Source organism: Manacus candei, unplaced genomic scaffold (assembly GCF_025592945.1).
Source record: "Manacus candei isolate 608988 ecotype Guabito, Panama unplaced genomic scaffold, ASM2559294v1 h1tg000014l, whole genome shotgun sequence".
In the NCBI taxonomy this organism is placed as follows: domain Eukaryota; kingdom Metazoa; phylum Chordata; class Aves; order Passeriformes; family Pipridae; genus Manacus; species Manacus candei.
This window is the reverse complement of record NW_026138062.1, coordinates 61,334,163-61,351,185: the sequence shown is the minus strand read 5'-3', so window position 1 is coordinate 61,351,185 and position 17,023 is coordinate 61,334,163. Positions and strand designations below refer to the sequence as shown.

At 34.9% G+C, this 17,023-nt stretch overlaps 1 protein-coding gene across 21 annotated transcripts in view; it reads left to right on the top strand.

Annotated features, from left to right (window-relative positions):
* Positions 1 to 17,023, top strand: part of ABI3BP (ABI family member 3 binding protein) — a 143,348-nt gene that overhangs the window by 33,666 nt on the left and 92,659 nt on the right. For all 21 annotated transcript variants that reach the window (XM_051780933.1, XM_051780921.1, XM_051780925.1 and 18 more), the window contains exons 4-6: positions 58 to 190; positions 9,560 to 9,741; positions 12,967 to 13,028. In XM_051780933.1, coding sequence (XP_051636893.1) covers positions 58 to 190; positions 9,560 to 9,741; positions 12,967 to 13,028 — 377 coding nt within the window. The remainder of the gene's footprint in view (positions 1 to 57; positions 191 to 9,559; positions 9,742 to 12,966; positions 13,029 to 17,023) is intronic.

Below are 17,023 nucleotides of genomic sequence, written 5' to 3'. Positions count from 1 at the left end.
TTACCTTACTATCCAACTGCAGGAGAGAGAAGCTAACTTTATATATTTTGTATGTAGGTCGGACCAAGACACAAAAGCCTCTGCAGCTGGTAGTTGGCACTCTCACCCCAACCTCTGTGTTTCTCTCTTGGGGCATCCTAGTCAACCCTCAACATGACTGGACAGCAACAAGTAACTGTGCTAGTGACAGGTAACATAACAGAAAAACCTTCTTTTTTTATTACTCTCTTGATTTAACTCAGCATAGCTCTCTGCTGTGCCTAAAATAAATTTTCATTGGAAACAAAAATGTTGGGAACAATAGTTCTGAACATAAAGTAAGTTTTCTCACTTAGTCATTTGATACTTTGAAAGTCTTTATTTGTCTTAAGTGAAAATTTAGTCAGAAATCTACATGCCGAAGTAAAAATCTTGTATTTCACAGTACATCCTTTGTTCTTAAACCAATTGCCTTGACTCTACCTTCAGTTATATCTTAACCAATTGAAAGAAACTTTGTTAAATCACAGGAAAAATTTTTTTAAAGTTGACTGAATAAAAGTAAAAGAATTCTTTTGTTGTGCTGTGATAGGGGAATGATGCCTTGTTTTAATGGTGTTTGATTTTTGTTTCCTATATCTGATCTTATCACTGAAACAACTTTCCTGATCTTGATATAATACAGCTTTCATTAATTTTCTGTTGTAAGTAAAATAAGATCTCATCTACTGTAACATATTTGGTGTGCTGCAGTTATTTAATGGGTGTTACAGTAGGTGGAGAGCTCATGAAGACTCACCAAGTAGCAGTTTCAAGAGAAGTCTTAGTACTGGGGAGCTTCTCATTAAAGTGTACTCGTACATTTTAGGCAACTCTTGGCAGATTAATAAAATTCATCTTTGCAATTATTTAAATTGTTAATACAGATGTTTTCCCGGGGGCTCTCAAACCATGACAGTCATTTTGGTGTTCTCTTTGTATTCTTCCTTTCATGACAGAAGAATTTTTTTTGCCTCCATTTACATTGTGTGAAGCTCCATTTGACTCAGCAGTGTTTTGTAAAACCATGCATTTGTTAAACCATGTAAAACCATGCATTTTTTTCATTATTCAAAACATTTTTTTCCCTGTCTAATATTTGTCTAGGTACTGTCTAATTTAGACTTGAATCTTTGGTGTTCGTAATAGAACTCCCATTGATGCCATTAGACTGAATGTCAAACATACATTATGTCAAAAAAAAAACATCCCATGTTACCAATATGACCTTTTTCTTAACTCTCAAAAGTTTTGGACTAAACCTTTTCAACCTTCAAAAATTTCTCCTGAACAAATTCGGATCTTCCTCACCAGTCAGAATTTCAAACACTTTTGAAGAAAACAATGTTAATGTTTATTAGGAAATTTCCAAAAATGTAATTTGATTGGACTTTTTTTTCAGTAGAAGTAAAAGTTGGTTCAGGCTTAAATTTTGCTCTTTCAATTCAAGAAAGAAATATTTTCCTCCCGTGAGCAGTCAAAGAAATGAACTAGAGGAGCCTTTAAAGTGTTCTGTGCACATAAAGATTTTAGCACCAATTTTACCAGGGAACGTATCTTCTTTATGTGCTGTGTCAGCACCCATTGTGCAGTGGGAAGGAAGAACACTTAGAAGAAGCCTATATCCTGTACTAATCCACCTGGAAATTCAAGGCATATGGTATCCACCACAACGCCTTCACCAGCTTTGGGTTTTCTCCTCAGTAGCTGAATTTTCTTGTTGGACATTCATTGACTCAAAGTTTGAACAAATTCTTTAACACAGTATGGGATGTTTTTCAGTTAGCCCAGTGTGCTACTGGTGTCCTGTTATGTTTAGAATACATTCTGTATGTTTGCTACTATAGTATAAGACAGCTGTTTTTGTTGTGTCTTTGTGCCAAGTCATGGTATGCTGTTTTTAGTTAAGTGTTGTTTAATTTGGTCAAATGATTCCCCTCAGAAAATACTTTTAATGTGCCCTTCATTTTGTTGAATATTGTCAGACTGTATAAAAGTACTGTTTCTCTATTTCCCTTTTGTTTGCATAAAATGACTTGCCTATAAGAGTCGTATCATTCATTTTGTTTGAATATCTCCCTCTATTTCAGCTCTAAAGATTCACTGACCCTTGGGAGTAGCTAGTTTAAAAACACAGAAATCTAACTACAAACAATCATGTCAAAGTATGGGTATATACCTATTTTGCAATCAGACTAATAAATTTAATGAAGAAAAAAAGTCACTTAAGTGGTGCTCTTATTTTGTTTACCTTTACTGGACCAAACTGCTTGTAATTTTGTATAGATGATGTTAACAGTTTTCTATGTGACCATGGTGTGTATATCTGTAATTTCAAGAGAGATTAGATCCATATATATTTCTAGTCAGTGTATAGAAGAAAAACTATTAATTTAGGATATTAATTTGAATGGCAGTTGATAATGTATGATAAGAAAAAATAGGAAGTAGCCCACTCTTAGTAAGTTAGCATTGTGTTAAAAGTACAAGACTTAAAAAGCAGTTAATGAATTCATCAACATTTCTATTGCAGGGGAATTCTACTCACTTACTTGATACTTTTTCATCTGGTGTGTTCTCCTTACTGTGACATGTTGCTGTGTACTGTTAATCATTCTCAAAATTGCTGTTAGTGACTAACCTCTAATCTTTGACACTGGCATTACGTGGCAGTTAGGACCTCCTAACTCAATTCTGTCAGTAGATATCCCACCATGTTTTAGATTTGTAACTCTGTATGTCTTGAAATGGAATCGCTGTTCTTGGCCTCAGATTTTACCACCCCTGGGTGGACATTAGGCTTTTGTACAAATGTTGCATAATGTAAGTTATTTGAACATGTTGCTGACTCAGAAGATGAAAACCACATGGAACAGCACAGATCTGCTAGCCAAGATTTTCTCTGGTGCGAATCTGATCTCAGTGGGATATTCCTTAGAAGATCTGGTTTTGTAAGCAAATGAGTTTTGAATTAGAAGTGCCATGCTCTAAAAGAGCATTGGTATCTTTTACTGCTTCAGTGAAATTTTTGCTTGCTTCTTGAAGGCACATAGTGGTCTTCTGAATCTACAAAGTGCTTTTTAAGAAACTCCAGTGAAGAAAAAGTTCTTGTGACATTTTTCAACAAACCATTCTTTGCTTTCTTAACTCTCTAGTGATTAAGGGCATAAACCAATAGAGTGCTGTGTATTTCCTTCAAGATAACCCCAAACACTAATTTCTTGTTGAAGCAAAGGTATTCGCTGCCATTTTTGTGGACCAAAACTCTTTGAAAGGTCAAATTTTGAAGCCTCATTGAAGTGACATTTATCTCTGATCAGAACCTTATGAAGTGACTACTATCTCTGATCAGAGCCTTAACACTAGAACAAAAACCAAAACCAAATAAAAAGACCTAAACCAAAAAACTCAAGTGATTATTTCTATGTAACTGATGAAACCTACATGACACCAGAAAGATTCCACTACATGGAGTTAGCTTCTCAACATCCTCCTCTTTCTTGCACCAGTGTGGGACAGTTGGCGAGGGAGGATGGGAAAGTCATGATAACCTACTGCACAGCCACGTTCAGTTCCTCTTTTTATTGTTTCCAAGAGAGTAGAGACTTGTTTTCTCCCTGCCTCTCTATGTGCAAACAAACATTAGTGGACAGAGTTGCTATAGAGCTGGGGCTGTCTTTACTGCCCATTTAGGTCTGAAAAAGAGACTACTCTATAGATTTTTTTTTTTTTTTGCATTTGCTTTGATTAGAACAACTCTGAAGATCCCAAAATGAAGCTGGGGTCAAAAAAGATTAACTTTCAGTTCTTTAGGAGGGAAAGTCAGGGGAAGGAATGGAAAATGTTATTTTTCATGTTAGACAAACACAGGGTGTGTAGATACAGTAAAGTATAGTATTCTATTGAGTGGATTGTACAGAAAAACAAACATGCTTTCTGACACATGCGAAATAGAAACTTAAAACCTGAAAGTATTTTTTTAAGTTAAAAACTTTGACAAATTCTGACTGTTTAAACTTGTTTGCCCGTGATTTAAATATCCTAATGTTGTACTTGCAAGTGGTGCATATTTTGTGTTTTATTTAGTTTGTATCTGAGGCTTTAAAAAAAAAAGGAAAACAGTGAGCGAAAAACAGAGAAAAATCCATATTCAGTCTATGTAGTATACATTGTACAGTACATAGTGGGGTTTTTAAAACCCTAAATTCAGAAATATATGTGCCTGTTCCTATCTTCAAGCCTCTCACTATGCAGCTGCCAACTTAATCATACTTTGTGTCGTACAAAATGTATTTCAAACTTAGAAGAATTTCTTAAGGAAAACATACAGCAGCAAATGCACTTCTTGAGTTTCAGATGCTTTTCAGCTACTGCTGTGGGAGCATATGCTAAAGGCTTGTCTAAACATGGAATGATTTGTTACTCTTCAGCCTCTCATTCTTCAGAGCTCTCACTCTTCAATTTCTTTCAGTCATTCTACTAAAAAAATTACATGAAGAAAATGCATGTTAGCGATCATGTAAAACTGAAAACTAAATTAGAAAATGCTTTGCAAACTTAACTGTAATTCTTTCCATCTTTTTATATATGTCTGTCTGTTACTTTAAAGTAAACTTGGCAATAAAAAGGGAAATAATATAATCAAAATAATATAATCAACTCCGTGTGCCAATTTGTGAAACACTCTCTATCTGAAAAATCAAAGTTCAAACCATTTCTTTTATTACTTTCTAGCCCTAAATGGATTCTGTGCTTCTAATGAAGTGTAACAATAAACAAATAAATAAATATATTTTATTATTAATCTTCTTTTAAAAAGTCTGATAACAGTCCTATGCACGAAAATGAAATGAGTCTTACAATTTTTGTCTCTGGCAACATGAAATGACAGAGCCGGAATGTTCTTATATCTGCAAGGCTTAATTGTTTGTTTAGTGTTACGTTTGACTAAAATAGTCATGATTAAATTGTTTGGAGTTTTGGTTGGGATCTGGTTCCAAATAAACCCATGATATTTATACAAACTGACCTACTCTGGAAATCTCATAAAACCATCTGCCTTATAAGATTTCCAGTATCTAATTTTTTTGTGCCTGAATACTTAACTATGTGAGCATTTTCTGGGAATTTGACTGAAAAGAGATTTGGTGAAAAATTGGAAAAATAGCACTGGAACTCTCGGTGAGACAGAGTCATTCATAGTAATAGTGATACAAAAAATAATGTTTTGCCTATCCATCTTAGAATTTTACTTCTTTTAGCAGCAAACAAGATCTGCTTAATTTCAAAAGCAAAAATTCCCTGTGCTGCTTCTTTAAAATGCTCATTGTATTTTGATTTCTAGTGTAATCAAGAGGCTATCTCTAAGCAGAGCACTGCCTTGCATTGTAGAGTTTAAAAAAACTATGTAAATTGAACATAGAAGAGAAACATCCTTCTGTGTTGGGCTGAGAGTCTTGTATCAGCTTTGCCGACAGAGTAATCACTACAGTGGTTGGCTTACGGAGTATTATTGTAATTTGTGGCTTCCTTTAAATAAAAAAATTGGTCTTATTTTATTTCTGCCATCACATTTTGTGTCCATCTTATAGGGAGGTAAGAAGAGTCAGAATATTGTAAAAGATATAGCTTGTTAATGTAGGCGAAGTTTGAAGAAGGCAGACATTAAACATACGATGTTGCTGCACAAACACATATCGAGAGAGGCAGTCTTGGCAAATGTAGCCTCTTTATTCCTTTACTGTAGTGGGTTCAATTTCTTGTTTTGGGTCATTTGGTTTTGTGGTTGTTGTTGTTTTTTGGGGGTTTTTTTCGTCATTATTGCATGAATTAACTATTCTGAGTGGAACAGTATCACTCACCTTTTAAGTTGCTGAAGCTTATTGTGCTTTCAGTTGTCTAGTAAAAACAGAGGAGGTAAAATTTCTCTACAGTCCCCAGGGTAGCTCGATGGGAGGTATCCTTTAATAAGTGAAGCATTGCCTGTTGGGGGAGAGGCATAGGTACTAATTTTTATGGAGCTTAACGAAAGAGCTCTAATGTTTTATAGAGTGCTAGCTGGAAAAGAAATGAAGTGAACTCTGCGATCTTTTGATTAGCATTTGTTGTAAATAGAAATACAAGAGTTATTCAACAAACATTGTTCTGATAAAACAATGTGCCCTTTTCATATCCCTCACCATATCCCAAAACAAATAAAGAATCAACAGTAAATATTAAATTATGATTGTTAGGTCTTTGTACCTGCTGAGAATCCAGAATAAAATAAATTCTTACCACATGTAACTGAGTGCACCACCTCCCAGCTGAAACATCTAACTAGTATTCACAATTGTGAATAGCATTCCTAGGACTGTTCCTAAGTTACTTTGATATTAGCTGTTATTGATGCTGACTGTTACTTTGATATTAGCTATTAGGGCCCTGCAGTTTGCAATCAGTTTTTCATATTCTTACCTTACAGAGATAATGGGAAGTGTTCTGTCTGAGAAACATGTACTATACTCTCCCTTCCGTGTGACAGTGACTCTGCTCTATTTCAACCTGCCTTCTGTCGTAATGGGGGGGATCTATGGAGATGTCTCACTAAGTGTTTGCAGTTCAGGAGAAAGTTTTGCAGCTTCTGACACACACAGCAGGCCAGCTGCACACCTTTTGTGCATGTATGTCACTGCCACAAGGGGATAAATACGTGAGAGTGATGACTGGATGTCATTGATTTCTCATGTCTTCAGTTATATGTGTTGAGTGTCTGACAGTGCATTTTTTTATGAAATGAAGGTCTGAAAAAGGGAGAAATTAAAATTGTAACAAAATTCAATTGGTAAAATGTTCTCAGTCAGGCATTGAAACTGCATTTTGTTCAACTGTTTGTTGCTCTGGTTTAACAATAAATTGTTGTTCTTTTATGACAAAACTTGGCATTTCTGGATTTGTACTCCATAAACAAATGATTGCATTTCCCCAAAAGTGCATGTTGTATACAATTTGGATATTTTTGATAGTCAAACGATCGTGACTTGCAAATTGTTAAATGGAACTTCATTTTTGTTGCTTTTTATTGAAATGGTTGAGGAAATTCTGTCATCGCAGTCAGTGTTTTTAGTATGCACTATGGCAAGTTTTCACTGAAATAATTATATGCTTGATGAAGTTTTTGCAGGCTTGGAAATCTTGGAGTTGAGAGACAATTTCTTCTGTGCTATATGTTTCTCTTTCTAATGGCATAGTTTGTCATAACTGTGAAAATCTTGACAGTTTTTTTAGTAGTTTTGAATTTTAGTGAAAGATTTTTTCTTGTTGTGCAAGTGTTGTTGGTATTTTAATTCATGCTAGGGTGAAGGAATTTGCAGGTATGGAGACAGCAACCAAAAATAGAACATTTTTTTCCTTAGAAGCAAGTGGGAACAGCCACTTAAAATCCTATTCATTGTGAACAAGTTTTTAATGGGTTTTTTGTCGTTTCTGATACAGGTATTCATTTAGACTGTTCAATAACCGAAATGAATCAGTATACTCTTTTTTTCCCATCACATAAAATCACTTTATTTCTATCCCATTGAACTAAAACAGGTAGGAAAATGTACAGATGAAGAAGAAAACAAATGAAAATTCTTCTTTCCAACACAGTGGGAAGAAGGTGGCTATTTCCACTTGAGATTAACATTTTGGTCATAGATCTATCTATACTTATTCCAAATTCCTTACCAAAAAAGTGTACAGGATCCAACAAGATGCATTTATATTGAAGACTGGATTTGCTTATTACTGCTGTATCCTTTGCCTTTGACAGGGAGTTCAAGCAAGCTTTTCCTATCTGTTAATGTCTGAGTGACCACTCATGAATGGATTAAGAGGATAAAGGAGAAGAAATTTTCCTTATTTTAATGTTGCCAATAGTTTCTTGTTAAAAAAGTTCTTTACCAGCTTAACTGATAAGTAGATCTATTGTTTGAAATTTGCATAGATCACAGCCCACAGAAGTAAGGAGCAGATTATTCCTTAGTAGGAATTCATAAGAGAGAGGATATTCACTGCTTCTATTTTTTTTGTCTTTTTTTTCCTTTCCTTTTGAACTTTTTAGATTATACTATTCTTGCTTTGAACACAAAGTAGTACAGCTAATGAAGAGTTACATGAGCCAACATAAATACTGGTTCTGTAACTTGGCGAAGTACCTGAATGAACTGAATTGTAGCAACTAAAACACGAGAATCTATATTTTTGGTGCCAAGAAAAAAAATTGATAGTTATAAGATAAAATATATAAACAGAGCGAATCATTGTGTATGCAAATATTTTCCATACTTGCCTTGTCTTATGTTGTGTTTTAATAATGAAATAGGAATTTCCTTGTATTCAACATGTTTCACATGTACTGTATTCTGAAAGTGCTCTTCTGTAAATTTGGCAAAGGCAGCTTTGTGCATTGACTACATTATATTTGGTCCACCAAGTAATTTTATTCTGGACCTTTGATACCATTTCAGTTGATTAAAGAACTTTTTTTGTTGTTTTTTTTTTTCCTTAAGTTCGTTTCCTTCGTCTCCATACATTTGCCTATATAATACCTGGAATAAATCTCACAATCTTAAGTTGCAAGCCTTAAATTGCTCTGTTAAAGTGTGGCAAAATACAGTTGGGTGGAATTCATTCTTTTTCAGATGATGTAAATGTGAAATGGATATGGGCAATGGATATGTGTTATTTATGTTATGTGTAACAATCTTCGGTAATACTTGGATTAGAAAGTTGCCAAGTGTCTCTGAGATTTGTTTTTACAAAACCAGAAATCTCCAATCCATTCTGGTAGTGATTCAGTATGTGTATTGAAAATGAGACTATAGTAGGCTTCTTGTGCTGAAGCTCTCACCATTTCCATTGCATTCTTATATTGGTTAGCATTGCAGTCATACTTTTTCAGGGTGGTGCTGCTTGATAGAATTGGGCAATTTCTGTAGAAATGTTTTTTAATTTCATAGTCTGTTAGCATTTATCACACTACTGACTTAAACTGCTAAAATTAATGTCTTGGTTTGTTTTCTTGTTTGAAGTGTGGGCAATGCATAATGGGATCACTGAAGGAGGAATGTGTTAGACAAACATCAGCTATTACTGGTATTCTCTTGAGAATGTTTTGGACTAGTTTTGAGGGAACACCTTTCACTGGGTTGATGTAGAAGATTCTGAGAAGTCGGTTGAGTAGTAGACACATGATTCTGTTGACTAGTTCTGGCATATCTCAGAATCACAGGAACTGCTTGCAAATTGAGGTTGCAGTTTGTGGTTAGAACCTCGTTCACAGGGTTGCTTGTGAAGAGGAGACTGTTCTTTTGCCCTTCTTATAATGTCCTGGTCTGTATGATGGGATGTATATATGTGAAATATATGCTGGCTTTGCTGATATTTGATGACCAAAAAGGACCAGAAAGAACAAGAACAATGGAGCAGTGGTGGTTAGAAGTTATTTTCTTAATTCTTCACAAAAATGGTTGTTGTTTCTTTGTGTAGATTTTTCTCTTTTTTTTTTTTCCTCAACCAGGTTCTATACAGTTCGCTACAGAGAAAAGGGTAAAGACAAGAAATGGGTTTTTCAGCTCTGCCCAGTTACAGAGACTGTGATTGACAATTTGAAGCCAAACACACAGTATGAATTTGGAGTTAAAGACAACGTAGAGGATAGTATTTGGAGCAAGACTTTAAATCATAAGACAGTTCTCTCTAGTAAGTATTTGACAATAATTAATCATATAGCTACTCAGTTTGACAGTATTTTTTCCTCTATTGTGGTATTAGTTATAGTAAGACTACTGATCAGGTTTCTATTGTTTAAATGCTATCCTTTATACCCCTAACAAATTATTTTAGGAATTGGTGAAAGTAGAAATGTTTTGTGTTTGAAAAACTGCCACCTACTTTCTGAAAGGTGTTCTCTTGTCATTGCAAACAGAGGATCTGCTTCAGGCTGGTGGAACAGTGATTAGTTCAGATATATGTAAAGTGTTGAGTATGTGTATTTATACTTCTGACTGTATTCTAAGGTTTTTCCTTAGGCTGTGAATAATAAGATGATCAACTAATCAAGAAATCCATCAACCATCATCCAACTAATCCATTTAATTTCTTCCATCAACTAATTTGAGTTCATGGAAATGATTATCCTCGTTTGAATCTCCTTTAATACCTGCATTTATGTTGAAGGTGGTAAAAAGCTAGACAGGGCCTGTCTTATCCAGCAAGCATCACAATGGGCCCTTTCTGACTCTGCTAGAAAATTAAATTTGAAGCTAATTTTTAGTCATGGAATTACATGAACTGTGTTTGAAGCATGCACTGTCATGTATGCTTTCTTTTGTGTTTTCACAGAGGCAGTGTATTACATCTCTTGTTGTTCTGTCAGTCATATTTGAAGGTTTTGCTCTAAAGTACCAAGACAATGTAGGCAAAGGGATGTCAAATTAACCCTTGAAAAACACATGCACTGTTCAAAGAATCACTTATACCATTAGAGGAAATGGGCATCAGCAGAGTCTTCCTCTTTCTAATGAGAGGAAGAGAGCACTTAACAGATATTGTCCAATTTAATTTATTCCGCAAACACGGTATTTCTTAACTGTGGTGTTGGTCAGAAGATGCTGCAAACTCCTATGCTTAGTATTTTTAACTTGACTCAAACTGTAAAGAATAGGCATTCTCATAAGAGAGCCTTATTCATATGAGATTTCTGGCTGAAATTTGATTTGGACCTCAGTTACACAGCTTGATATACTTGAGGATGAGGGAGGAGAGCAGTATGGTGGCTACTAACATTGCAAAAGCCTTCATACTCCCTAATAAAGAGCTTTGCTGGCCTTCACTATAAAGTACAAAGCTTTAACTTTGAAGTACCTCCCCAGTGTCCATAGAGTCATTTCAACAGTCCAGAATAATGCCTTTGCTATACCATAAGCTTAAAGTGGAGAATGGTGGTAGCCTTTTCCCATACCTGCCTTACAAAACAAACTGCTTCTCAGCACTAAAAATGTCATACTAGATTGCTGGTTTTTCTATATTTCAAACATCTTAAAGTCATCCATAGAGTGAGTACTGAAATATATTTGAGTACTTAAAATAGGAGGAATTGAAGAGTGCATAGCGTTTATAGTTTAATACTGTGTTCGAGAGCAGCAAAAACATTCACTAGAATCACCAAATTTTCTCCTTGTATATAATCTATTTCTAAATGCTGTTTCTTATAGTCATTTTACGTTTTTAATAGGCCAGGAGAATCATTCTTCTAGGTTTATGGAGACAGATTGACTTTGGTTGAAAGATAATTTCTTGTAAGAGCTCATATTCCATGTAGAAGAGATTCCTTTTTCCTGGAATGTAAACTTGTGTATTCAGTGGATGCTTCTGCAGCACCTAAATCCAGGGAGCTTGTGATTACCCTGCATGTCTGCATTCTGGTCTACTGATAAAGTATCTTCTACTCAGAAAGTTGTCAGCATGTTTCAGATTCAAGCCTTTCATGGCTTAGTAAATATATAGTAGATAGATACATAAAATATGGACAGTGAACAGAGAGTATATATTTGTTATAAATTTATAACTAACTGTGTGCATAGGAGTTTACCAATCAGCACAAATGGCCACTTCTTTTCTCTTTCAGTTTCCTATCTTGTAGTAACTCAATGTCTTCTTATATAGGAGAACCTCAACCAAACATCCTTCACTGTAAATTTTCTTTCCTCACTGAAGAAATATCTAAATGACCATAAACTGAAACTTCTTTTACATATTCTTGTATGTGTTGAATCCACAGACCAAATGTTGGGAGGAATTGGTAGGCGAATCTGCTTTTAATTTATGATTTGAGAAGACATAAAAGACATGGCAAATATTCAGTATTTGTTTAACCAAAATTTTTCAACAGAGATGAAAGTAGCTCATTTCTTACCATCTTAACATGATTTTCTCATGACATCAGTGTGAAACTTCTGTCAGTTTTCCCTTGTCTTTAGTCCAGTAGTAGGTCCTGTTCTTTAAAACTATCAAGCGCTTTGAAAGATTTTTTCCAGCTCAAATGTATCTTAATTGATATTTCTTTAGAGTTGAATTTTTTTCCTATTGCTCATCTGTTTTGGATGCAATTGTGAACAAATATGACAATATGTAGCTTTACTCTTGTTTGCACACCTATTGTTACAGAGGGAGCAGAAAAGTGTAAATGTGGAAGATACAGACAAAATTTGAAGCATTATGCTAGATTAGAAGAGGTGCTCAGCAGGACTGTTTTTCATCTGAACTTAACAGCTGCATCACAAGAAGCTTTTAACACTAAGAAACTAAGAGAAAAAGCCTAAGAGAAAACTTTCAGAGTTTAAATCTGTGGGTTACTTTGTTCATATGTTGAGATAAACAAAACTGTGTCAGACCCAAAGAAAAGTGATATATCTGCTCTCTATTGCCAGTGCTAAATGTATATTTTTTTAGAAGAGCATTCTTAAAAGCATGCTCGATACTGGAGACCTTAAAACAAGCTGCTTTTAGTCAGTCCTAGTACCAACCTGACAGATGGGATGCAGAAAACTTTGCAAACTCTTTCAAGTTTGTTCATTGCAAATTAGTCTTGTGGTTATATTAATTTTATTAAGGAATCCTCTTAAGCATCTCTGGCTTACTAAGGAGTAGTAAGTCTCAAAGACCACTTCAGCTCTCTTGTAGAACAAGAAGATTACATTTGATTTCCTTGTTGTCAAAATGCAAAGAGAAGGCTTTGCAGATGTATTAATTGATCTGAAGAAACAGGACAAAATAAAATTGTTCCATGGTCTGTTTTTATACAAGCTTGTAGTTAAACCCCCTAACTTTCCTATCTATTGAAAAAGGTGAATAAACTTGGGTTATTTTGCTTTGGACAAAAAAAAATGTAATTATGTGTATTTATTTATCTTTCTATCAAAACAGATAAAAAAGTAAATGGGCAATTCCAGAATATGTACAAGTTGGTACCCAATTCCCAAACACAGGTATGCAAAACAATCTTATTTTTTATACCAGATCTGTGATTTGTATGATCAAAAATTTTTTCTTCTCTGTTAAATTAAGAAATACATTATCAAGGCCACAAATTGCCAATATAAAAAACCAGTCTGTTAAATCTAAGACCTGATAACTGTATGGAGAAGTGTTTATATGTGTGGATTGACAAAATGATTAAGAATGGTAGCTGAGATGATTATTTATTAATAATGATATACTTATTCCAAATGAACAAAGATAAAGCTGATGGTTCCTGTGTGTGGATTCTAAACTTAAAATTTACTTATCCCTTTGTAGTAGTCAGGTTTGTTAACCTGTGATATTTGTTATGGTCAGTAAATGTTGTGATAATCTGGTGCTGTGGTTTTATAGAGTAATCCTGTATTTACTCAGATCTTCTAAAACATTATTCATCCTTTTAAATTCACTGGTAGTTCCCATGTGTGAGGCGTTTGCAGAACCAGAGGAAGCTGGGAAGCACAATTTAATTTGCCTATCAAGATTGCTAGACAGTTCATTAAATCCTTGCATGAGGCAAGGTAGAATTTATCTGTTTCATCAAAACATTTGATGATTTTTATACATAAATAAATAAAAAATCTGGCATTTGACATAAGTGCTAGCCAGCAAGCTTGGATCGATTCATATGTTCATGGATTCACATACATGGATACTTTTTACTTCCAAAAGCTGAAGGAGAAATGAAGGCTCTCTAGATTGAACCTGTTACTAGACTATTTTAATACAGTGAAAAATAAACATTTTTTTCATGACTTTTGAGCATTACCTGTTCTACTATGAGATTAAATGCTTTCTTCATATTTAATTCCTTAATTTTTCATCAAAGGGCATGTTTCAGCATCTAATCTTCTGGAGATTGTTTTGTTTTGTTTTAAGGTACTATCCCTGAGGTAGACTATGGGATAACTTCCCAAGAAAAGTTGTAGAAACCCTTCTTACTTCAGATATGTTAAAGGGTGAAGTCATGAGTGTTAATTATTATAAGGGAACAAACCATTCTTCACAATTCTCTTCTGTCTCAGATTTTCCAAGAGTTTTCATGGTAGGAAATGTTAATGTATGGTTTCTCACTGTCTGTTCTTCATATTTTACAATATTGTAAATGGTCTGTAATTATCAGACCTGGAATTCCTTTGGGAATCAAAACACAATTCATTACACAGTTTCTTCTATGAATAATTAGGGATGAATAGAATCACAGAATCATTAATGTGGAAAACACCTTTAAGATCCTCAAGTCCAACTGTCTACCCAGCACCACCACCATGTTTACTATTAAACCATGTCCTCAAGTGCCATATCCACACATTTTTTGAACACTTCTAGTGATGGTGACTCCACCACTTCCCCATGTAGTTTGATCCAATGCTTGATACCCCTTTCTGTAAAAAAGAATTTCCCTAATGTCTAATCTAAACCTCCCTGATGCAACATGAGGCCACTTACATTCATTTAGGACAATAATACATTAATTACTGCATTATATATGGAGTTAGAGCAGTATAATGCTTAGGTTATTTGAAATACAGTCATGTCCTACATTCAAGAGAAAATGAGTAATATAGATGCAGATGGTTAGATATTCAGGAAGGTGACATCTCATTATGTCGATGGAAGTCAACTTTACTGTTCTTCCAATTTGTCCCATAAGGGTCTTTAAAGTTACACAGGCCAGCCCAAGACCAGGTAATTGAATCTGGCACATGGAGTGCAAGCTGAGTTCCTTTGCTCCTCTTAGCAAACCCTATGTGCCAGGACCCTGACTGTTATGCTGCTTCTGTGGAAGCAGCGATTCTATTTATGCAGAAGTCCTGAGAAAGTGAGCTGAAACAGTTTTCCAAATATTTGCATAGCTTAAGCAAGAAGGGAGGACTAGAGCCAACATCCAGTCTTTTTGGTCAGTCTCACAGGGCTTAGCTCCAGAGCAGAACTCCTTTATCACCCTCCACAGGAATATCACGAAAACATTCCACAGATTATTCTGAAAAGTCTTCTATCATTCTCACTGTAGCGGTGGAAAAAGCCATAAAACTAAGGCCAGGAAGCAGAGAGTGGCCTGCTCTTCTGTGTGCATTATTACCTCAGTTTCCACAGCATTAGGTGGGGTATGTTTCAGTGCTGAAAAACCAGAATGAGTGTTATTTAGACCAAGCTTTTTTTGTGCCTTATTTTACTCCAAAGACACAACTGACTCATATCAGCATCGTCCTGACTCTTCTCTGTGAGGACATTTTTAAAGGCTGTTTGTTAAAGTAACATTACTGATCTATCTTGTCATTCTGCCCTTTCAACATTGGTCACACATCAGCTTGTGTTTCTTTTGGCAGTTTCATTCTTTAGGTTTGTCCAAGCTGCTGGGGCTGTGTGAGCTACAATTAATGAGAGAGCAGAAGAAAAGGAGAGTTCTAGAGGTGGTCATTCTTCTTCCCTTCATAAACAATGGGTGGTGGTAGGGCAGAGAGAACGCAGTAAAAATTTATTTCCTCCTCTGTCTGATTAGGTTCCTGTAGTTCCATAATATCAGTCTGAAAGGTGGCGTCCTCCTCAATTTTTCCAGCCAAAAAGGACTCAGCTTCTACCATTTGTTAAATTGCAGAAGAAAACATTCTCACTCTTCCAAAACTTATTCAATCCTTGTTGACCGTGATCCTTCCTTGAGGAGTATCTTATGTGTATGCCAGTTAGTTTTGGCTTTTTGAAGTACTGGAATGTAACAGAGAAAGAAAGAACAAGTGTCTCTTCAAACAATGTTGCCATGTGTCGCTTCACAAAAGGTTTGAGACTTGCAGTCCTTGACACGATACATGTTTTTTATATGGTCAGAAGTTAAGATGTCTGACTTGTAGTATAATTTACATCTCTAATTTTCCTCAGAAATACCTTAGGAATATCTTATTTGCCATCTTCTTTCATGATGGCAGCAATCATTTTAGTTACTAATGTTCCTAATACCGATATGCTTTATATTCCCTGCCTGAAAAATACGATTGATAGTGCCATTCCTACAGATGATGGGCTGATGTTTCCAAAATAGTTTGTCTAAGTAATACATTTTACTAGACATAGAAATATCTAAAGTACTCACTTTTTGAAGACTGAGAAGAAAGCTTTGACAGCATGGTGGTAGCTTTCAAGTGCAGCACTTACAGCTTGATGCAGGTGAGCTGTGTAACTACTACAGGTGGGGAACAAGGATTTCATGTCAAGGATTTGTTCCTGAGTGAAAAACTAAATTTTGAATGTATTTAAATGTCTTTGGCATTTTTATATTGCTGTCATTACAGTCATCCATTATTATTCAAAAAAGAAAGAATGCTCTTCTCAGTACAAGAACCTTTTAGTGGTAATAATTATGATTAGAAGTTCTGCAGTGGAGTTACACAAGTTCTCACTACAACTTCAGAGCTGTTTATTTGATTGTAAGGTTTCTGATGAGAAATACAATAAAATTAACACCTTTTTATGATAAATACATTTAATCTCATTTGCTAGTCACATGAAGAGTAGGGCTACTTCAGAAGGTGCTCATCTGCAATACAATTTTTTTTCTAGAAGACAAAATAGAAATGTAGAAATTGTTAATAAAAAAGGAAAAACATAAGCAGTAAAAAAGGAAGACTCTTCCATCCTTCGTTAATGACAATGATTGAAATCTCCACTTAATTTAAGATCATGTTCATGCCAATGCAAAACTGGTATTAGGTAGCAGAAAGTAATGGTTTTCACAGAATAAGTAGCCTCCATCCATTTCCCTGACGAATGGTTCATCTTGCTTGTGGAGATTGGCCTTCTTCCAGCTTCTTAGACTTTGGTATGTGTTTAATGTGTACTCAACAATTGTTTTTAAAGCTTTTCAGAATTATTTAGAACAGAACAAAAATAGTTATTCTTAGGTAAATAATTAACATTTTGTCATCGAATGCTGATTTTTTACGAAAGTGTTCTTTCATATGGAGTAGAC